General features: G+C 36.5%; 3 protein-coding genes across 15 annotated transcripts in view; 1 reads left to right on the top strand and 2 right to left on the bottom strand.

Moving 5' to 3' along the window:
- Positions 1-1,811: 1,811 nt before the first annotated feature.
- LOC107738703 (kinesin-like protein KIF23) lies at positions 1,812-13,388 on the bottom strand. Of its 7 annotated transcripts, none has more exons than XM_016550506.1 (24): positions 13,282-13,387; positions 12,711-12,777; positions 12,506-12,634; positions 10,913-11,018; positions 10,683-10,819; positions 10,490-10,602; positions 10,239-10,406; positions 8,999-9,043; positions 8,608-8,720; positions 8,377-8,498; positions 7,309-7,411; positions 7,138-7,217; positions 6,939-7,058; positions 6,772-6,853; positions 6,464-6,538; positions 6,152-6,313; positions 5,900-6,066; positions 5,103-5,276; positions 4,815-4,997; positions 3,548-3,781; positions 3,377-3,465; positions 3,213-3,288; positions 2,432-2,502; positions 1,812-2,340 (listed from the first exon to the last, which is right to left on the bottom strand). In XM_016550506.1, the coding sequence occupies exons 1-24, from the start codon at positions 13,293-13,295 to the stop codon at positions 2,325-2,327; spliced, it is 2,646 nt and encodes an 881-aa protein (XP_016405992.1). In that variant the 5' UTR covers positions 13,296-13,387; the 3' UTR covers positions 1,812-2,324. The 7 variants fall into 7 exon arrangements, with proteins under 7 accessions (XP_016405992.1, XP_016405991.1, XP_016405994.1 ...); XM_016550505.1 differs by having other exon boundaries at positions 6,152-6,318; positions 6,466-6,538; XM_016550508.1 differs by having other exon boundaries at positions 6,152-6,315; positions 6,463-6,538; positions 13,288-13,385.
- A 665-nt stretch (positions 13,389-14,053) lies between these two features.
- Positions 14,054-17,767, bottom strand: paqr5a (progestin and adipoQ receptor family member Va). Of its 2 annotated transcripts, XM_016550500.1 has the most exons (9): positions 17,690-17,767; positions 16,300-16,527; positions 15,998-16,125; positions 15,397-15,599; positions 15,160-15,286; positions 14,988-15,032; positions 14,814-14,910; positions 14,554-14,698; positions 14,054-14,418 (listed from the first exon to the last, which is right to left on the bottom strand). In XM_016550500.1, exons 2-9 carry the CDS (start codon positions 16,351-16,353, stop codon positions 14,183-14,185), a joined length of 1,035 nt encoding a protein of 344 aa, XP_016405986.1. In that variant the 5' UTR covers positions 16,354-16,527; positions 17,690-17,767; the 3' UTR covers positions 14,054-14,182. The 2 variants fall into 2 exon arrangements, with proteins under 2 accessions (XP_016405986.1, XP_016405987.1); XM_016550501.1 differs by lacking the exon at positions 14,988-15,032.
- Positions 17,768-17,875: 108 nt separating this feature from the next.
- ddb2 (damage-specific DNA binding protein 2) overlaps positions 17,876-22,610 on the top strand; it is a 7,903-nt gene continuing 3,168 nt past the window's right edge. For 2 of the 6 annotated variants that reach the window (XM_016550498.1, XM_016550493.1), the window contains exons 1-7: positions 18,446-18,594; positions 18,692-18,853; positions 19,007-19,128; positions 19,884-20,075; positions 20,723-20,868; positions 21,205-21,304; positions 21,390-21,567. In XM_016550498.1, the coding sequence (XP_016405984.1) occupies positions 18,504-18,594; positions 18,692-18,853; positions 19,007-19,128; positions 19,884-20,075; positions 20,723-20,868; positions 21,205-21,304; positions 21,390-21,567 (991 nt within the window). In that variant the 5' untranslated portion in view covers positions 18,446-18,503. Of the gene's footprint in view, positions 17,938-18,445; positions 18,603-18,689; positions 18,854-19,006; positions 19,129-19,883; positions 20,076-20,722; positions 20,869-21,204; positions 21,305-21,389; positions 21,568-21,674; positions 21,821-21,967; positions 22,124-22,610 lie in introns of those variants that run through there. The other 4 variants (XM_016550496.1, XM_016550492.1, XM_016550494.1 and 1 more) reach the window with 4 other exon arrangements.

The following is a 22,610-nucleotide window of genomic DNA, read 5'->3' as shown; positions in this document are numbered from 1 at the left end:
TATTGGGGAAATATTTTGGAGGAAGTTTGCCTCATTTGAAATGGAATGTCTGGGCTCCAAACTCTTTAGACATGGTCCTCTTTCAGGTACTTCAGTGGAATTGCTGCCGCTCTGATCCCCTTGACCTGTACGCACAGGCACACTTTTTATCCTGATACAAATTTGCTTCTGCTCAAAGCAGCAAACACTCAATCACCCTCTAACATCTTAATCCTAACCAAACCCAACCAACCGTAACCCACCAAAAAACACAATTACATACATGCAGGATGACTGTAGGCTCAAATTTCGGAAAGGAAAGCTTGATGGAAGGAAACCGCTTAAAGTTGCCAGAACCAATGTCCATTTTTAATAACCGTTAAAAACCTAAAGAAATAGATGTTATGCTAAGCACAAAGTCAGCAGTCTAATTCAACAATCAGTCTTAATATGTGAAGTACTGTTGAAAAAAACCATAGCTTACGTTTCCTCAGAAGTTCTGTGTTTATTCTGCAACTGAATAACTTCATACCATCATGAAGACGTGCATACATCTTTGTTCTCATACGATATGTGGGAGATGTGTGAACGTTTTCAGGTTATATGAAGGTAATTCTTATTTTGATCCAATATCTTTGAAACTGTATTGAATCTTTCATCAAAAACAGAAGTACGACACCTTCCAAACAAAGAGCTCAACAACTCAAGAATTCCAACAAAGAAAACAGTTCTATTGTTTTGTCTTTTTTTAGTGCCAAAGGGATGAAAATGGCCAAATCATGTTTCAACAAGTTTTTGGGATCAATTTTAGTCATACTCATGTCACTTGTGGTCATGTACAAACAACAACAGTGCATGATTTCAGTAACACACTGTCTGGCACATTTACATTGGGTCTGTGTGAATTGAGGATTTTAATGTATTTCAGTGACGCCAAGTTAAGATTTGATGCATTATTTAATAAATACAATTTTACAATTTAATCACATTATCCACTTAATTTAATCATCTACTTTAATCGTAATTCTTTTAGACTGGATTTTATAATAATGACAGATGTTGTCACTCATTAAGGCAGAGGCGACTAAAGGATATTTTGTGAGCAGAATTACAAGCTAATAACACTCATGTATTTAATAAAATATTCATTCATTGACATAATTTTAATATTTTCTTGCACTTACATTGGACCCTGTAGGTCAGAGTAAAGTTAACTTTTCAATAGACTTCCATATAAGAGTTTCTTCAACTACCGGCTGTGGACTAAACGGCTCTCACAACAATTAGTCTACTAATAGTCACTGCACATACATGGGACAACTAAACATGACGTTTGCACCTCATCTCAGATTATGAATATTTTATGAAAATATTTTGTAATGGAAATACCATTTAAACATTTTCACATTTAAACAAAGAAAAGACTAACATTGCTAAAGCTAATTTCTTGGACAATATTTTTTTTGCATGAGATTCACACTTTTTAATTAGTGTGAAATCTCTTAAGAAATTAAGTCATATTTTACATATTGTGGCAATTACAGCTCAATGACAAAACACTCCATTCTGATATCTTCCTTTATTTTTCACGGTTTACTTCACAAGTCTCATACTTACTCTTAAAAAGTATCCATTGCCTACATAAAACAATAATATGACCCATGGCCATCTTGGTGTAAGAATTAAAACTCCTGACTTCTATAGTTTAAGCACTGCTGCCATCTACTGTTTCCTTATAGAACCATATCAAGTGCTTGGAGAACTACATTACAAATGAACCAAAATGACAAATTTGAGATGAGCAAAATAACCCACAATATGAACCAAACAAGTATATCAAATGCCGTTTATTAACAATTTTGTCTGCAGCAATGTCATACAAGTGAAACTACATGGAAAGAGTGCTGTTCCAAGGTGCTCCCTACTAAAGTCATGAAAATGACTTTTACTAAAGGATTTTTAAAGAAACAGCAGATGCTTCGATTGTCCCAACTGTCCAAATGCAAGAGAGTACACATCAACATATATAAATATATAAAAACAAATGCCTAATGTGCTTGAGAGACAGTTAGAAAACAACATTTGTAACACTTTTGTTTTGAAACCCACCCAGACCCACACTTACACCAAATGTGAATTTTACATGGCAACACCCAGGTAGAAAATGCAGTACAAAAACAGCTTTGGTGAACTTGTGTAGTCTTCTATAAAAAAAGTTTTTCCATAAAAGCATAAAAAAAAAATTAAAAAAAGTTAAATATTATAAAGTGAATTTGCTATTGCACACAGTGATAAGAGGCTTCAAGAGGAAAGGACTCTGCTGTGATGACAATACTAGAGCAGTCTCAAGGCTTTCTGCGTCTACAAAACAAAATTGAGGCAATTTTTTAAAAAGCTGTTTTCACCAGTGTGACTACAAACAAACGAAACCGTATGCAAATAAAGAGCTTACTTTGGATATCCGTGATGCTGGTATCCAGGTCCCAGGTTTGAGCCAGCTCTCATCTCCAATGCCACAGAGCACTAGAGAATAAAGACGATGGGTTAGGAAACAAATATTTTCATATTTAAAATATACAAATATATGCACACAACCCCATTCAAACGTTTGGGGTCAGCAAGTTTACATTTTTTATAGAAATTTAGCAAGAATGCATTAAACTGATCAAAAGTGACAGTAAAACAATCACAATATAACAAAATCAATTTCAAATGCTGTATTTTGACCTTTGTACCAAGAATTTAAGAAAAAGGGTTCTCGCAAAAATTAAAGAGCACAATTGCTTTCAATATTTGTGTTTTTTACACTACAGTGACTTCTAAAAGGATCATGTGACACTGAAAACTGGAGTAATGGCTTCTGAAAATTCAAAAGTGACAGTAAAACAATCACAATATAACAAAATCAATTTCAAATGCTGTATTTTGACCTTTGTACCAAGAATTTAAGAAAAAGGGTTCTCGCAAAAATTAAAGAGCACAATTGCTTTCAATATTTGTGTTTTTTACACTACAGTGACTTCTAAAAAGGATCATGTGACACTGAAAACTAGAGTAATGGCTTCTGAAAATGTAGAATTGCAATCACAGGAATAAATTACATTAAAATATTAAAACAGAAAAGTCATTTTAAATTGCAATACTGTTTCACAATATCACTGAATTTGATGAGAGCCCGTTTTTAATATACCAAAAAAAGTCATTGTTGATCAGTGTTGATATCAATATTTTACCCTTGTCTCCACATCAGTCCAGTCTCCTTCCATAGTCTCACCATCTGGGCCGGTCCCTGATGATCGTCTCTTACGGCTACAATCAAAAAGCACAACAATACAGAGCATTTACTACGAGACCTAGAAATTTGCTGCCAACTTTGAATTGCATTGGAGGTCATTACCTGGACGCAACGGGGTTTTCCTGCTTGAGCGTTTCGATATCTGTGAACTGAACAGCCTGTCCTCCACCTCTAGTTTTGAACACTTCACCCTGATAAAGAGCAAAAGATTTGAGTTTCAGCTGACAACCAAAACCAGTCAGATTGAGCAAGACCACTAGAAAAAGAAGCTACCTTGATTAGCTTGGTCTGGATCTCTCCATCTGATGCAACTTCCTGGTGCGTCAAAACATACTTGTCACACTTGGACAGAGCTTTCTCATTGGGAGCATTCACTTTGATGGCATTGGGGATGTTTGGCTGCAGAACTGTATCCAGGTCCACGTTAGTGGTGGGTTTATGATCAACCCACCTCTCCCCACCTGCGGAGTGCGAGCGTCTGTGTAGAGGCCGAACCGGCGGCCCAGTCTATTCAATTAAAACACAAACACAGTAAGACAAACAGAAGACGGTCCTTAAGCATGCTGAAGCGTTAGTGTGTTAGTCAATCTCTACAGAAGCACAAACTAAACATACCAAGCGGTTAAGAGGAAAGAAAAAAGCTGAAAATATGTTCCCATTCAAACAAGTTCCAAAAGATAAATATGCTTTTCAGTATGCAGATTAAAGCTGTAAATGCTGACATTATTCAATTGCTTTTCACACACTTTAGACAAGTTAAATTACGTGCAGGAATAACAGATGACAATGAGAAGATGAAAACTCAAATTTATTTGTCTAAAAGTGCAAAAAAATGCCATTACATGGTTAAAATAAGCAGCACATAATACCTTATTTTACATATATATCTTCTGGGTAATAATTAATGCAGCTGAGAAACAGATCAAAAGGTCTGCATTGAGTCTACATTAGTGTCTTGATGAAGCTCTACCTACAACTACAGCAAGTTACTCCACTGACCCAGTGACCCGTTTCCTCTAGGTCTACCTCTGCTGGCTGGACAGGCACCTCTCTGGCCCAACACCTGCCTCTTCTCCTGCTAAGACTGTCGGGAAGGCCCTGAGCTCTCTTCCTACTGACTGGAGGCGACTGGCTACCCTGCCTGCGAGACTGTGGGACACCCTGCTCCCACTCGGAGATGCAGGAGGCCACAGACACACTGCCTGGTCTGAGGAAGTGAGGATCTGGCCTGACCGTCTGAGAGAAGTTATATATGGGCTCCAGGGAGGAGAGGGATGACCGAGAACCATTGTAGGGAGACTGCAAGCGACATGAGATTAGTACACACATTGTTTGCATGCAACACACACCAGTACATTAAAAACAGCATTTACAGCTTTAAAAACAGGTTGGAATCTGTAAAAAAGTGCACAGGGTATTTATACACACACACTGCATAGCAGACCATGCATGGACATATAATAAAGAGGAGGTTTGTGGATTAGGTTAGGCATAAATCTCAGGGACAGGCGGTCTAGAAACGCATGTCAGTTAAACGTACAGGAACAGGCGACGGGGAAGCGGATCTCTTGGCAGGCACTTTGTCATTTTCTCTGGAGGGCCGCTGTGGCTGCCGGTTCTCCGTCTTTCCCTCAGTCACGATGGCTTTGAGCTGTTTGAGTTTCTCATCCTTCACCCACAGCTTATTCTGCATTTCCAGCTGCTTGGCATTTACCCGCCTCTCCTGTAGAGAACAAAAAGCTGCATGTATCACACCACTAACAAATTAAATTCTACACAGACAAAAAAAAAAAATCGTTTCGCATATGGTCTATGGGAAGACACTCACACACTCCTTCTCCCACTTAAGTTTGGCGTCAGTGACAATGCCTTGCATGCGTGTTTCTACGCGTCTCTTTTCAGACATTTCCCTTTGCAGCCTCTGTTCTCTGCTCTCCAGTTCCTGCTGTAGAGACCGCTTGTCCTCTTCATAGATGTTGGTAGTTTTCTGTAGAATGTCAATCTGTAACAGAGAAACATTTTGCAGATGCATTAGAGGCCATATTCAGAACTTTTGTTAGTATGACACTTAAAATAGCTGTCATTCCAACCATAATTATTGTAGCTTAGTTTGCGTTGTAAATGCCAGATATAAAGCTATCAGGCAGACATACACTCATACACTACTGTTCAAAAGTTCTAATCTTTAAAGAGACTCATGCTCATCAAGGCTACATTTGATCAAAAATACAAAAAAGTAATAAGTGAAACAACAACTATACATTTTCTAATTTAATACATTTTAAAGTGTAATACACTCCCATGATGGCAAAGCTGAGTTTTCAGCAGTCATTAGAAATCCACCAGAAATTGACATACTGATCATGTGCTTAAGAAACATTTTTACCATCAATGTTGAAAACAGTTGTGCCGTTTAAGATTTGTGGTAACTCATTTGTTTTTCAAATTTACTTAAAACAAAATAACATTAGACATGTAATTCTGTCACTTTTGATCAATTTAATATATCCTTGCTAAATACAAGTATTAATTTCTTAATGAAAAAAAAAAAAAAAAAACACCTTTTGAAAATTATTGTACTTAATTCCATTTTTTAAAATCCTGATTCTGTGATGGTGCAAATACCTTGTATTCCAGCATCTTGGATTTCTTTTCCAGACGATCAATCTCATTCTTCTGGTTTTGGATCATTTTTTCCTTTTCACCAAGCTTGCCACGTTGCTCTTGGATAAAGTTCTCCTTGGAGAGCAGGTTGCTGTCCTGCTCTTGAAGCACAGACTTCAGCATTTTGGCTGAAACAGAATCATGGCAGAAATTTGGAAAAACATTGCACTTGAAATACCATTTAAACAGCTCTGAATAAAGTGATGATTTTACCAGTTTTATTGTACTCCTCAATCATCATGTGTCGAATCTTGTGTCTCTTCTCCAGGGCCTCAATGAGTCTGGGCAGTGTAACATCATCGTTAGGCCCAGAGATCACACAGGGAGGAAGTGGAGGGAAGGACTGAAGCAGCTGGTTCAATACTGTTGGAGACTCTGTAACAGAATACAATCACATAATTGACATTACCAAAAAAAAAAACACAGTATGAGACTTTAGTATGGAATGACCTCTGCATGTTAAAGAAACTGCACATTTTTTGTTAACACACATTTTGTGAGAATGTAACAAGTTCACACACACACCATCTACAGGACCACCACGTTCCTCCAGCCTGCGGGTAAGCTCCTCTTTGAAGGCCTGGTTTCTCTGTCGGCGACCAGCAGCGAAGCCACAGACCAAAAATTTACAATACCAAAAAAAAAAAAAAAAAAAAAACACAGTATGAGACTTTAGTATGGAATCACCTCTGCATGTTAAAGAAACTGCACATTTTTTGTTAACACATTTTGTGAGAATGTAACAAGTTCACACACACCATCTACAGGACCACCACATTCCTCCAGCCTGCGGGTAAGCTCCTCTTTGAAGGCCTGGTTTCTCTGTCGGCGACCAGCAGCGAAGCCACAGATGGGCCTGTCAACGGGCCGGGCCACTTCAACCTCCTGAGTCATCTCAGCAAAGCGCATCACCAGCTAGATCGCAGATGAGAAACCCAAATGTCACAGTGCAAGTAGAATACATCTGAGGAAGACTCCATCTTTTGACCCGTTATCTTACCAAGGTCTCCTCATAATCATCAGCTTTTGGATTTACACACACAACCATCCTCACTTTGCCTTCTCCATCAAAGTAGTTCTTGAATAGATGGGTCACTTTGGAATCTCTGTACGGAACCATCTGAGGACAGAAGTCAAGAGTGCCTTTGATGTTTCTAACCTTTTTAACCAATCACATGGTCAGTTAATGTATCGTATACCTTGTTTGTGCCACACATCTGATTCTCCCTTAGCACTTCAATACATGTGCGCAGAGTCATTAAAGATTGATTGATGTTGCCTGTGAGAGAAAGAAACCCATATGGTCTTCATAAAACATAACCCTGAAATCCTGAAGGTAATAAAAGTAGTTCTTTGTGCTGCTGCCTGACCTGCTTCACGGAGACGGCTGCCCTCTGCTCGAGTTCTGCTAGTGCGTTCACTGCCAGCCAGATCAACCAGACACAACTGGCTCACATTCACCTGATTCTTATCCTGAAAAAGGGAACAAAACAATAAGTGCTGTTCAGTGGTTCTACTGTCACAATTCAGAGCCAAACATCTCAGAATGTAGAGCCAAAATGTCACATGTAAAGGTGTAGTACTTACATAAATGAAAATTGCCATCAATTACTCATTGCACTGTTCCAAACTCATAAGATTTTCATTCATGTTTTAAACACAATGAAGATTTTTAAATGAAACTTTAGATTTCTGTCCCTCCATTCCAACAAAACTTTGAAAGAATTTGTAAAAGAATGCAAAATAAATCAATCAGTTTAATTTATTCAAGTTTTCAAAGTGACACTTCATATGAAAGATTTAATTTAAGCATTTATTTACATATGAGCAAAAGCAAAGCAAAAATATTTACACAAAGCAAAAATATGGCAAAAAGAAGCAATCTTGTGCATCGCACAAACAGGTTTGAGCTTCTGCAAGAACCAATGATGCTGTTGAAGCGTCATTGTTTCGGTGGAATGGACTTTAAGTGGAGAGACAGAAACCATTCCAGTTTCATTAAAAATATATTTTAAGCTTTGAGTCTTCTGGGTTTGAAACAAGTGTGACTAGATCATTTTTATCTTTGGGTGAACTATTCCTTTAACATCTCATGATTAATTCAAAACACTTTAAAATGAATCAAACATGATTCATCCAAATGCATTATCTGACTTCGCATTTACAAACTGAAATTACCCATAAACTGTAGGTTCTCAAGGACAGACTCTCTTATTATGGTGTATAAATTTAAGGTGAAATTTCTGAATCATTTTATCCCTAGGGGGTGCCAAATCCCTACAAACATCATTAAAAAAAAAAAACACAGCAACAAGACCAGAAGCAGGAAAACTGCATGTTTTTCTTTTTTGCATTAGTATTAAAAATTATATTTTTAGTTAGTCATATTTACAAAATTTCCAAAAAACAGTCTTGAAGGCATTAGAATTAGAACTGACCTGAAGCACATTGTCTCCATCTGCATCCAGAGGTGCTTGTGCCAATTTAATAATGAACACACTGTGAGAGCGGCTGGACTCACGGTTCAATTGCGTGTTTGCAATCCTGCGCTTCTTCTGACCTGTGTTCAGAAAACAAAAGATCTCATACAACATATCTTCATAGCTCTGTGTGCTAATTACAAACAAAACATTACAAACAAAAAAAAGTGAACATCTACATCAGCTTACCTCTCCAAAAGACTTCAAAAGCTTCCTCTGTTGACTTGACCTCAACCTCAGTGCACCCAGCCACATACATGTTGTGATTTTGATCTTCACGCAGTATTTTAGATTGGGGTGGTCTGAAATGTGAAACACAGTATGATAACATTTCTGTATTTACAGAGTAGGGAAAACAAGTTGATCAGCCACATTGCAACAAAGCTCAATCACTGCATGGGCGCCTACCAGCAAGTAAAACAAAAGCACAAGACAGACAGCCAAGACAAAAGCAGACACAGACACCCTAGAAGCACTTGAAAGCATTAGACAGGATGCATAGTACAGCTACACAAAGGAAGGAATCTCATTATCAAAAGGCAGCAAGTCCATCTATGAATGGATTTCACTGGCCACGTACATGAACTCCGTGTTGTTTCTCAGAGGTGTGCCTGCACCATTCCACCTAATGAAAAAACAAAATACAATTGATCTACAAATACGGTGACGCATTGCTGCCACACACATTTTTTCCACTCAATTATGTCGTAATAACGAGATGTTATGTCGTTTTAACAACATCTTCTCTTGTTTTAACATCTTTTCTCGTTAAGACGACATCTTTTCTCGTTAAAACGCCATTTTTTTCTCGTAATAACATCATAAAAACGATATGTTTACCCGTTATTATAAATAGGCTATATGGTACATTATGTGAGCGAAGGACCCTATACAAAAAAAGAATAGGTTTAAAATACAGGCATGTGGTTCTTAATTTCTTTTTATTAATTCACCATTTGTAAACTGATGTTTACTGTTCATTTTTTTAGAAATATCAATAGCATTTGTATTAAAACTATATTCACTGAATGTAATCAAAAAAATCGAGAATCAAAAGCTTGCGAATCGAAATCCAATCGAATCAGGACATCTGAATCGATACCCAGCCCTATTAACGAGAAAAGATGTCGTTAAAACGAGAAAACATCTCGTTATTACGACATAACTGAGTGGGAAAAAAAAATGTGTGTGGCAGCAATGCGCTACCGTATATAAACTAAGTTCATAGATATTACTTAAAAAATAATAATAATAATAATGGAACTAAATTAAAAAATCTTTGTGTCAGTTGTCAAAGTAAAATTTCAATTGAGAAAACATTTAAGCAAAAAAAAAAAAAAGCAATGGTTACCCACAAATTGGTACTACTGATACACCCAATTAAAGTAGAGCAGATTTTTACATAGACTAAAGCCCCGTTCACACCAAGAACGATAACTATAAAGATATTTGCGTCCACACCAGTGAACGATATCGTCTGTTTATTCTAAGCGCATGTGCGTCTGCCGCTTTAAATTCTCGAACTTGTTGTCAGCTGGAAAAAAAACGTTCTGGAAGTGATTCCAACGATATCGTTTCTCTGTGCCTTTATCGTTATAGTTGTGGTGTGGACTCTGCTATTCATTAATATTGAGAACGATTTTTAGAACTATATCTTTATCGTTATCTTTATAGTTATCGTGCTTGGTGTGAACAGGCCTTAATGGTTCGGAGTCGATACAGTTTTTTGAAAATGGTTTTTGAAAGAAGGCTCTTATGCTGACAAAGGCTGCATTTATTGGATCAAAAACACAGTAAAACAGTAAACTTAGCCAACTTACTTGGGTTTTATTGGGTCAATGGGAGTCTCTTCCAAAAGATCATAGATGTAGTTGTTGTAAATCTCAATGTAAGAGACAAAGACACTGTAGCTGCTGTCTTCATCCACTCCATCTGCCTTACAAGCCTCCTCTGGGCTGATCATGTCAGCAAACTCAGGGTCAATTCGCCTACAAAACAAGAACAGCATATAAAAATTCACTATATTTAATTTAAAACAGATTAGGCACTTTGTAACCTTAATTACTTTAACCTTGTTGTTGGGGTCTTCGGTACAGTTGTCTGGCTGTCTCGCTTCTGTCGGTCCAAGAGCGCATCCACCTGATTCTGCACCTCCATGCCATTTTTATCATCAGGCTTGAAAACCCGATGAGGGAAAGATCAAGGTAGCTCAAGGATGGGAAAGTTTACATAACGGAATAAATGTACTTGATGAATTTGCTTACATATCTCTTGGCCTGGTAGGGGCCGATGCTGTTGAAGATCATGTCGAGTGAACGCGGAAGCAGCCCACCTTGACCAGGTGAGCCAGTCATTGTATAAGTTTTACCACTGCCAGTGACACCATAGGTGAACAACAGACCTAGTTCAAGAAGAAAACTGCAGTCAGTCGGGTTGTTTTTAAATAATAATAATAATCTTGATAATCAACAAGTGTACAGAAAAGTATATTTACCATTTTTACAGTGAATGATGTCTTCTACTAGAGGTTTGGCAACATCTTCAAATAATTCCCCCTGTGTCGTTTTAATTCCAAACACTTTTTTGAAGGAATATTGTGTCTAAAAGAAAGTATAGTTAATTTCAGTACTCCAACAAAGCCTAACTGGTTTCCAACTATTCTGCACATTTTATGATAGTAAATTTTAAGACTTGAGGACAAAAAAAAAAAAGTTGAAGGAATAAATTAAAGGGATCATAATACACCAATATGTAAACAAACATCTAGGGAGCATCTAGGGATTGAATACCTCTGTTCCCAACCACTACAATATGGAAATAACCATAACTTTTACTTTATCTGCAAAAAAGTGATGTTTTTCCTCAGTATTTTTGTCTTTGTTTTCCAGTACAAATGTTTAAAGATTTACTTAAGCAAAATGACATAAGATGCCTTGTTTTCTGAGAAATTGTGAGTTTGATTAAAACAAGAACAAATACCTGCCAGCGGGCTCAGAAAAACACACTTAAAGAGATTTCATACCCCATTAACAGAAATTTACTTAAAGTGATACTCCACCCAAAAATCTAAATTCTGTCATTAATTACTCACCCTCATGTCGTTCTAAACCCTTAAGACTTCTGTTCATCTATGGAAAAGAAATTAAGATTTTTTTATTAAATCTGAGAGCTTTCTGACCCTGCATAGACAGCAAATAAACTGAAATGTTCCCAGACACGTAGTAAGGACATCGGTAAAACAGTCCATATGAGATGCAAAATAATGACTTTATTCAACAATTCTTCTCCTCCAAAATCACATCTTCCGCTATTATAGAGTACCTCCACACGTAAACAACGCAATGAGTCGTGGTACTCTCCATAATGGCGCCCTAGAGTGACATAAAGGAGAAGAAATGTTGAAGTTGTTATTTTTGTTTTCTTAGTGCACAAAAAGTATTCTCGTAGCTTCATAAAATTCTGGTTGAACCACTGATGTCACGGACAATTTTACCAAAGTCCTTACTACGTTTCCGAGTCAGGGAACATTTCAGTTGCATTGCCATCTATGCAGGGTCAGAAAGCTCTCAGATTTAATCAAAAATAGCTTAATTTCTGTTCTGAAGATGACCGAAGGTCTTACAGGTTTGGAATGACATGAGGGTGAGTAATTAATGACAGAATTTTTATTTTTGGATGAACTATCCCTTTAAATTCTCTTAATGTTTCTTTTTTTTCCTTTTCTCTCTCTCTTTATTTATTTTTTTTAGAAAACAAGGCTTGATATATTTATTTTGCATCTCACGTAAATGTAACTTGATTTAAGGTTATTTGACCTTTCCCAAGATCACAAAATGATACAACAGTTTTGCAAAGTGGATTAAGCAGTTAATTGAAAAGATAAGACTCAAAAGTGCAAACACGTCATACTGACCACTGACAACCCAACTAATACTCTTAAACTTTCATTACATAGAAAAGTGCTACTACAAAATTCACCTTTGTGTTGCACAGAAGAAAAACTCAAACCGTATTGGAGAGGCATGACAAAGAAGAAAATCTTGTTTTAAATAATCCTAATTGGCAAAATGAGAGCAGAGGCACTCACCTCTTTGAATTCACCATTTCTGTTGGCTTTGAGCCCATCGGGAGCATGTAACTGAATGGTGGTGTTGCTTATAACCTCGATACAGCATTCCACATCTTCTGCACCCAGTGGCCGCACGCGACAATACACCTGCCAAACACATCTCAAATGAATATACTGGTCAGGATTTTCATTATCCTAATGTGAACAAAAAGTTACAACATACTCCAACAGGGTCCTTCTGGTTGTTGGAAGGCTTTTTTGGAGGGGGGCGGCGGGGGGTCTTGCCCTTCCTGTTACAAAAGCAAAAAAAATAGACACCAAGCAAAAAATATAACGTTATATGGTTCAAGTAAAAAGAGTATGCTTATGGTTGAAAGAAAATTCTAACTAACGTTACCTACAAACTATGTTTTAGGAGTTACAATAGGAAAACGCGAACAGCTTATTACTTAACCAAGTTAATACCTGAATTGAAACGCTGACATTTAGGAAACCAAGCGCTTGGTGCATATCGTTTTTTAATAATAATAATAATTGGCAAACATATAACGAAACTACTGATATAAACAGAAAACTTAAAACATGGAGCGGGATTATGAACTAAGCATAAAGTACAAACAAACAATGGATCAATAACGTTAAATAGACGCGGCGAGTAAGTTAAGAAATGTCTGCTACAACCACTCAAAGACTTTCATATGAAAACAAACTCGCTTATGAGTTAATAAAGGACGTTTAATAACTCGTTATCGGTCTAATATATCAACAGTACAAAACAGGTATAAAACACTTACGCTTGCCTAATCATGTTGCGATGTTTTAGTTTAATTCCGCGACGCCGTTGCCTTCTTGTTCGTATGCAAATTCCGAATTACAAACGTTCCCTCCACTGCGTCAGAAACCGATTTTTCAAATGTGACCAATCAGCGAGCTCAGCCACGTCTTAGATGACCGGATGTCCCGCCCTAAGCTCCGCCTGATATGCTGTTGACAATTTCCGGTTGTATCCAGAATCGACACACTGAAATAAACAAGGAAAAACAACATGCAAAGCTTTTCTGCCGACAAGCAACTAATGTCTAGTTTTGTCTAATAGTTAATATATAAAAGTATTAATATAAAAATAGTATATAGAATATATTGTATTAACGGTTAATATATAAATGTATTAATACCAAAAAATGTATATAGCGTATATTGTATAGGCTAAACTAATATAATCTACGTTATATTCTATAAAATATATATAAGCTATCAAATAGTTTTCATTGCATAGTTTTATTTAGTAAAAATAACAAAACTTTACATATTAACAAGATTTATTTATAAGAAAGATAAAGATTGTACACATAAGGTTTTACAGTTTTCAAAAAGACTGATTATAAAAAGTCACTTGTAAAAACGATGATAATATAGTTTGATTCATGTGCTTCAAATACATGGAAATGTGCTTTGAAATTGTGCAAATGTTAAGCATGATTAGAAGTAGAGAAAACAAATGACACTCATTACAAAAACATGAATCAAACATACAAAATAATCCAATTATACAGTCTTATACTCTTCCAATTTACATAAAATCTTCCTGAAATTGTTGCCATTGAACACATGGCTACAATATATACAATATACTCCGTTTTAAAGGAAACTAACTTAGCTGCCCTGACTCTGAGTAACCTTATCAAATGTCACAATTCAAATGAATTTGTCCTTTACACCTCTAGTGGAGAAAAGTGCCAGACTGAAGCCATATACTATACAAAGGCCGCAGACCACACTAAAGAATGCAGCTCCCACAGTGTCTGAAAGGGTGACTGGTGGCAAATGAGCATGAAGCCACTGCTTTCGTGCAGCCATGTCAAGTTCGATGGCAGTCATCTGGAAATACGTGCCAATAATAGCGAACACGTGAAAGAGCTGATGACTGTGACCTGTGAAGGATGCATAAATGAACCACAGTTTAGAATGAATAGACTTTACTGAGCTTCAAAAGCATCCCACTAGTGCCATATGTTCTGAATTCATGATTCTTAGTTTAAAGAGAATGCAGGGATCTGTAGATGTACCTATGTAGTCAAAACTGCCAGGAGCCAAGCGTTCAGGCAGGTGTGTGGCAAAAAGAAAGCCAGTGAGGACAGCCAATGACGTGTGCTGATAGTGAACAGTATTGGCTTCATTAACAGTGCAACCCTCACCAGCGCACACAAAGATCTATAAATGAAGGCAGAAAGTACTTTAAATGAATTAACTTTCCTCAGTGTCACATTTATTACAAACAGCCAAAACAATGAGTAAAAATTTTTGCAAAATAACCCAAAACACTCACTCTATAAAAGAGAGGGATGTTGTCAAAGAGATATGGATAGACAAAGGCGATTATCCGTAGACATTTACTGAGTTTCTGATATAATTTTCCAGAACAACTAAAAGAGAATACAGTTCATTTACTGAAAATGTAAAAATTTTTAATGTCAAGATTAAAATGCAAAAGAGACATTACCTTTTAATGCTGTGATGATTATACTGAAAGAATGGTAAACCAAGTCTAAAAACAAAGAAATACAAGTGTTTAGTCTTTTAATTGTTTTTCTATTTTAATACCACTCAGGTCAAAATCCACAAAGCAGGTTAGAAATATTACCAACTTTTGATTTATTGATTACTTATCCTACCTTGAGTAGCAGGCCAGTGCAGTGGAGATAATAGAATTGACAACAGCTATAGGAACATAGTATTTGTGAAATGTGCTATTAACCCATTTATCTGGAAATGAGTAAGAAGAGTAGGTGATGGCAGAACCTGTGGTCGATCAAATACACAAATAAAGAAAAAGTTAGGATAATTCAGTCACAAAAACATTACATAAGTATATAAATTTACTCATTAGTTCTGTTATATTCTCTACATACCGAGGCTGTAGAAGCTGAGTGCTCCATAATCAAAGAAGAAGCAGATGTGCCTGGCCCTCTCTGACATGGTACTGAAGGTATGAGCACAGCTGGAAGCGAGTGGGTACACGCAGCATGACAGAAGGAACACCAGCAAGGGCCAGGTGAAAGGATCCTGCCAGTCATCCTGCACTAGTACTACTGTCAGTTTCCATAAGAAAAACCTTGCGCAAAAAAAACATTACATTCTAAAAATGCAAGCATGCATCAAAAGCTGCAGTGTAACAGAGGTATCAATGCTCTTGCAATAAAAAGTATTTTATATTTTTAATATTTGTAAATATAAGTTTTTTTATATTTTATATAAGCACCCTATAAATAGTATAAATTAATGTGGCAACAATTAAGTTGACCTTGCAAAAGGCTCTATGACAATGACATTTTCAGCAATGTCTAATGTTTTACTGTACATGAGTAATCTGGAGTTCAGTCTTCAATGCAAAGAGTTAAAAAATAATTTAACATTGTATTAATTAAGTTAATCTTGTAGGAAGCTTAAATGAAATTCTTAACATTAGCTAATGTACATGTATCAAAAGCTGAATGCTGAAAAATAATTTACCATGTAGGCAGAAAATGAGTCCAAATATTGAGGGTTTCATTCGTTAGCTGGAAAAGACTAAGCACACAGTCTTTGGCAGAGCTGCATGGGTGGCGATAACCTGAAATGATGCCATCCTCATGGAAGACCTACAATGAAACAAATATCGTATTTATTTATCAATTATGTATCTAATGTATAATGTATCTGCTTTAAAAGTTCATGACTGACATGATAAGTATACAACCAGTATACAACACATTCAGGGCAAAACAATGGCATTTCTTGCGAATTAACATCAGCATTAAAAAAAAACAACTTACTTTTGGAACTTGGTTGATGGTGAACACTTGAGGTAGCTTGATGAGACTGAGCATAGTAGAGGAGGGTCCAGCAATTACAAGGTGGAGAGACCATCAGCCATCTACAGAGTTTCTTGATTCCCTGTGATTGCTTTGGACTTTTTCTCTTTAGTGTTCTTCTTTATTATAATATCTCACAGTCCAGTCACCAACTCAGGATCTTTCTATAAAACCCCTCCCTAAGTGTGCCTATGGGAGTTAACAAATTCAATATTATGTTTTAAATCAATGAATCTTGAACATAAAGCTGTTCATGTGGAAAAACACATGTGTTGCTGTTTAACAAAACACTGGAGATGGAGAAACTAAATGTCTACAACAGCCTTTCACAAAGCTGTTATGAGCAGCAGTGCAATAGACAGGGTTATCTAACCCTAGTTATAAACCTTGTGGCTACAATTTTACCTGCCTGAATAAACACAAATTTAATCATTAAACCCTATTATTCTCATATTTATTCTGACTGAAGAACGGCTACCTGAAAATCACCATCTCTACCTCAAGTTCACAAGTGTTAGTAAAACATTAATTTCGACTGGGAAGGGGAGCTGAGGGGAAAAAATCACATATATCTTTAACAGTTGGATATACTGTACAGTAACTTGACACTTTTGTTGTTAGGTAGTAAAACCTTCAATAGATTAATCATTGTCCAACAGACAATAGAGGGGTGTGTTAAATACTAAAGATAACATGACTGGTGTATCAGAGCTCATATTGTGGGGGAAAAAATGTATTCCATAGAATACCTGAATATAAATACACCTCATATTGGGTTCTAATTGTTGTTATGTGCAAAAAGCACAAAAATACTTACATTGAGAAGATAACAAGTAAATGTAACTCATAACTTGCACTGGGCAATATCATTAAATAGTGAACAATAAGGTACATTTGGTTGCCTTTGGCGACTACAGTGAACTAGAACACACTGAACTTGAAGACACCAGAACACACTGAACAAAAAGTTAAAGCATACAGGTTTATGTGTGGAAGAAAATGTTTAACTAGTGAATCCAACCACTTCAGTACATTTACTCAAAGCAGTGATTGTTTTTTAGCATATGCATTTCAAATACTGATTGTGATTATTGGTTTGATTAGTGTACGGCAAAAATATGTGGGAACGCTTCTAGACCGTCACACACCAAAGCACAAAAACTGTTTCAAGTGAAGATCATCACTCATGATGAACAACACGTGGATCAAATTCTTGAATTAATTTTTTTTGTTATATACATAATAATGATATACCTCATAAAATGCCTAAATACCTACTACTTATTAAAACCTCTTATTTTATTTTATTCACATAGATATGCATCTCAAGTCTGTTCGTTGGCACACTTACCTTCAGATGTATATGTGCTTTCGACGTTTAGTGTGTGAACTGAATAAACAACATACAGTGATTGTTTGATTTTTTCCTTCCCGACAATGAGTAGAGAGTGGGAGGAAAAACATGCCTTTCTTTGTTTTCGTTGTCAGCTGTAGGTCCCTGGGCTTCTGTGATTGGCCAGCATACTCTCATGAACGCGCCGTATCCAAGACGCTGAATTCTCCCACTACAAGCACAACGCGACGCCCATCAAAGAAGTGGTATTGTTTTACAGATGTTTGTAGTATCTGTTTTTATATATATATATATATATATATATAAAAATTTTATTTTATTTTTTTGTCTAAAGATTTTGTTTGTTTGTTTGTTTTAATATTTTCATGCCCCCAAACTCGGCTAAAAATGAATGCAATATATTGTATTCAATTCAATTCAATTCTAAATATTATATCTCAATTATAATTACATAGTATTATATTATGCTCGTATTATTAGTTTGAACTGAGGCTGCAATTAACATTTATGAAAGTAAGCAATTGCAATTGAGTTTTCAGGCAATATTTTTGTACACTAAACAGCGAAGGTGCCAGGAATTTATGAATATTTCTACTGCAGTATATTTTCATATCTTTAAAAAATTTAAATATTTAAATCAGAAATGAACTAAATCACAGTCATAATTTATTTTGAATAAAAAACGTGTTCACGATTTGCTCAAAGTATGTGGATACTTGCCAACATTTAGTGGCATCTCTAGTGGACACATTCTGTATTGCGCGTAACGTTACAAAACATTAGGTTTCTTACGTCACTGAATGTAGCCAAAATGCGTGTCTGTGCACGTGTAGCGGTGTTGATCTGTGACCCGATATCCCGATCTGATGGTGAATGTAATGTAGATCGTTTTACATCTGCAGGTAAGAAAGTAAGTGCATCAGTCGATCGGATTGTATCTATAATTTGCAACAGTGATATATTTGACATGCAATGTCTTTGTCGACCTCTTTCAAAGAGAAAGTAGACTTTTAATGGCGCGAGGAAGGGCTCAGACAGATTCCTCTGCATCGAAGCAGACGAAGATAGTCAATTCAAAGAAAAGACCGAATGAAGAACAAACTGAAACACTCTCCAAGAAGCTGAAAGCCAAAAAAGAAGGCAAGACGGCGCAAAAAACTGGTAAGTAAAGCTGCGAATAATGAATAATTGCACAATTTTGTTTAAATATGCAAAGAGTTGAATTTATGAATGAAAAACAACTTGTTTACAGGACTAACCAGTCATTAATCAAAATTGTCTAATGAGCTAAACTGTATTTGTGTAATGTAACAGAAACCTACATACAAGCAAGTGTCAAATGGATTGGAGCTCAGAAAAAAGTGGGACAAACAAGTATCCTTCACTACATTTACAAAAGCTCCTTGGGACAGAGCATCCATGCTCAACTGCGCCAGGTGATGACAAGCACATAATGCACATTACCGTCTGTCTGGAATTACATGAAGAAACAGAATGAACTGAGACAGACTAAATCCAGAAGAACTGTGGCAACGTCTCCAAGACACTTCAAGAGACCTACCTGCAAAGCTACCTGCAAAACTATGCGCAAGTGCACCTAGGGCAAAAGCTGCTTTGAACGCAAAGGATGGTCACAGCAAATGTTGATTTAATTTAGTTCATAAAGTTAATTGATAAAGAAAATCTATTTATGACATTCTTTTTGACAGCATCCTCATTTTACAGCATTTTTACACAAGTGTCTAAAACTTTTAACAGTACTGTAGCTTTGGTAGGTTTCTTGAAGCATCTTGGATATGTTGCCACAGTTCTTCTGGATTTAGTCTGTCTCAGTTTGTTCTGTTTCTTCATATCATTCCAGACAGACTTATGATGAGATCAGATCTCTGTGTGGAGCACTGGCTGTTCTCAAACTCCTTGTGCAAACAAAAATCTCACTGAATTATTACAATTAATGGCAAAATGAATGTTTGGAAATGTAAACTGATATTTCCTACTGACACACTACAGCAAAAGATAGAAATTACTGATATAAAACCATTTTTAGCTGGTGAAAATACTAGTGTTCTAGTAATTTTGGCCACCACTGTATATAATGTACTATATAATGTACTTGTGAACTTTATAGAAAACTGGTGTAAATTTTCTACAAATATTACAGTATTATGTAACACTCCCCATTGCTTTATAGTGTCTGCAAGAGCCTTTTATACGCTCACTTAGAGCCTACAAACTTCACCGCACAGCCAGCCCCTTCGATCGGAGGGTCACTTGTCTGGAATGGCATCCCAACCATCCCACCACTGTTGCAGTGGGCTCCAAGGGTGGAGACATCATCCTGTGGGATTATGATATGCTGAATAAGAGAACCTTCATACAGGGGGTGAGATAAAGCCCGATTGAAGTGAAGAATATAATGTTCAAAATGAAGATAAAAAATATTTGGACACTTTGTAGTTTTTAGAAATCTGGACCCTTTCACTTTCTAGAAATTGTAAACATGACTCAGGAAAGTGAAGTTACTTCTGAGAAAATGTTTAGAATCATTTGTTCGCAGATGCATCATGGTTTGAAATTTATCTAATTATGCAATGACATACATTTTAAGTGTCCAAATACTTTTGGGGTTTCCGTAAAATCAAATTACTGTGAAATTTATACTCTTATACTCTTGTTCCTCTGCAGGGTAGTTTACTGATATAAATGGTTAACTCACTTGAAATAAAAAATTCAATATAAATGCATAAATAGCTAATAAATTGTCTATATACCATTAAATGTAGTACTGTACACTCACAGAAAAAAGTACAAAACTGTCACTGGGGACCTTTCAAACGGTACAAATATGTTCACTTTGGGTACTAATATGTACTATTTAGGGGTAAGTAAGGTACAAAGATGTACTGTCACTGTGACATCTTTGTACCTTTTTTTCTGAGTGTAAAAGTAAATTTTAGCATTTGCTCAGATTACAATAGATCAAAGATGCAATTTTAGCAACTGCTGAGATTTTCTCCTCTGTTCTTCCAGATGGGTCCTGGGGATGCAATAACAGGCATGAAGTTTAACCAATTCAATACCAATCAGCTGTTCATCTCATCTATTTGGGGTGCTACCACCCTTCGGGATTTCAGTGGATCAGTTGTACAAGTCTTTGCCAAAACAGATTCATGGGAGTAAGCGAGTTCCTTTATTAGCAGTTATGGTAGTTCTCCCATTTGCTCTCAAAGAAACATAGACCACACCGAGATTTAAAATACTTTTAAATTGAACTTGAAGTTGACCTGATACTTCTGTCCTGTTGTTGGGCACTTCTGTTCGTTCAGCTGAATTATAGTATAAGTGTGCGAGTTCAACATCAGTTATCAGTGTTTGATTCCGTTGGCTCTTAAATATGGAAACACTTTTTAAAGCCCATCCCTTTCACTGCCATTATTAGGTATAAATGGGATATCGTGTTAAGATATGTTTGTGTATATATAGTTTTAATGCCACAAATGTCACTCTCCCAGTTACTGGTACTGCTGTGTGGACGTGTCTGTTAGTCGTCAGATGCTTGTGACTGGAGACAATACTGGACGACTACTTCTGTTTGGCCTTGATGGACATGAGGTAAGTGAGGGAATATCTAAATCAATTCTCATTGCCAAAATCAAGAATAAAGCTGTCCGATATTCGTATTTTCAAAAACATTTAGATTTTCAAAGAGAAACTGCACAAAGCCAAAGTGACCCATGCAGAATTCAACCCTCGTTGTGATTGGCTGATGGCTACATCCTCTGTTGATGCTACAGTCAAGCTGTGGGACCTCAGAAATATTAAAGACAAAAGCAGTTATATCACTGAATTGCCTCATGAAAAACCAGTCAATTCTGGTAAGAGACTATATATATGACTATTAAATTGAGGAGGGGAAGAAGTAATAAATGTCTCTAAACTGTACAGTGCAAATTAATTGAAATTAATGTTCTTTTTCTTTCAGCCTACTTTAATCCAACAGACAGCACCAAGCTCCTGACTACAGACCAGAGGAACCAGATCAGGGTATATTGTTCATATGACTGGTCTAAACCTCATCAAATAATTGTTCATCCTCATCGACAGTTCCAGCACTTAACACCCATCAAGGTAAGAGTTCCTTTAGCCTAAACTGCAAGTTTCACTTGCTTGGCTTTTTTCCCATGTTGTTTATGTTGTAATCAAGTTTACAGGCATCTCAGAGATGCAGGACTATTGATGTCCTAGAGTTTAGTTTTGCAAAATTTCTTCCATCAGGCAACCTGGCATCCTATGTATGACCTCATCGTGGCTGGTCGTTACCCAGATGATCAAGTATTAATCAATGACAAGAGAACTATTGACATTTATGATGCCAACAGTGGTGGGCTTGTGCATCAGCTGAGAGACCCCAATGCTGCTGGTATCATATCTGTAAGAATGTTTTTTCTTTTAAATATAAAAAAAAAATTAAAATGTTAATTAGAATTCCTAAAAATGTATACACTACCAGTCAAAAGTCTGGAGTCAGTAAGATTTTTTTAAAATAAATTAATACTTTGATTCAGCGAGGCTGCAGTAAATTGATCAAAAATGAGAGTGAAGACATTTAGGGTGCGTTCACACTTGGTTTGCTTGCCTGGTCCGAACCAGAGTTCGATTGCTTCCCCCTCCCCTCTGCCCCCACTGGACTGTTTTCAAATAATTTTATTTGGTCCGAACCGTGGTTCGCGTCATCAAGCCAGCAGCTGTTTACCCCATTGCTTAGTAACGACGGCGCAGGAGAAGGCAGTAAAATGCATAGTTGCTCTCTTCATTTTTATATATTTATGTTTTTGAACAATTGGTTTTGTTTCCAAAGCTTCAGTACATAACGGCACTTACGTCTGTCTTACGAATGTACTGCAAATGCTCTAAAGAA

Source organism: Sinocyclocheilus rhinocerous, unplaced genomic scaffold (assembly GCF_001515625.1).
Source record: "Sinocyclocheilus rhinocerous isolate Xijiao unplaced genomic scaffold, SAMN03320098_v1.1 scaffold1938, whole genome shotgun sequence".
In the NCBI taxonomy this organism is placed as follows: domain Eukaryota; kingdom Metazoa; phylum Chordata; class Actinopteri; order Cypriniformes; family Cyprinidae; genus Sinocyclocheilus; species Sinocyclocheilus rhinocerous.
The sequence above is the reverse complement of the archived record's forward strand: the minus strand, read 5'-3'. Positions and strand labels throughout refer to the sequence as shown.

Bases quoted from the DNA above. Each gene is read 5' to 3' on its own strand.
- LOC107738703 (XM_016550505.1), bottom strand. The intron at 7,412-8,376 runs GTCAGTTCTAAT...TCCCTTTTTCAG, and splicing joins ATGGAGACAATGTGCTTCAG to GATAAGAATCAGGTGAATGT. The intron at 2,503-3,212 runs GTAAAATATTGA...TTTATTCTCTAG, and splicing joins GGACTGATGTGGAGACAAGG to TGCTCTGTGGCATTGGAGAT.
- paqr5a (XM_016550500.1), bottom strand. From the start codon at position 16,353: ATGCTCAGTCTCATCAAGCTACCTCAAGTGTTCACCATCAACCAAGTT. The intron at 15,033-15,159 runs GTAGGATAAGTA...CTTTGTTTTTAG, and splicing joins GCACTGGCCTGCTACTCAAG to ACTTGGTTTACCATTCTTTC. The intron at 14,699-14,813 runs GTGAGTGTTTTG...CTTCATTTATAG, and splicing joins ACATCCCTCTCTTTTATAGA to ATCTTTGTGTGCGCTGGTGA.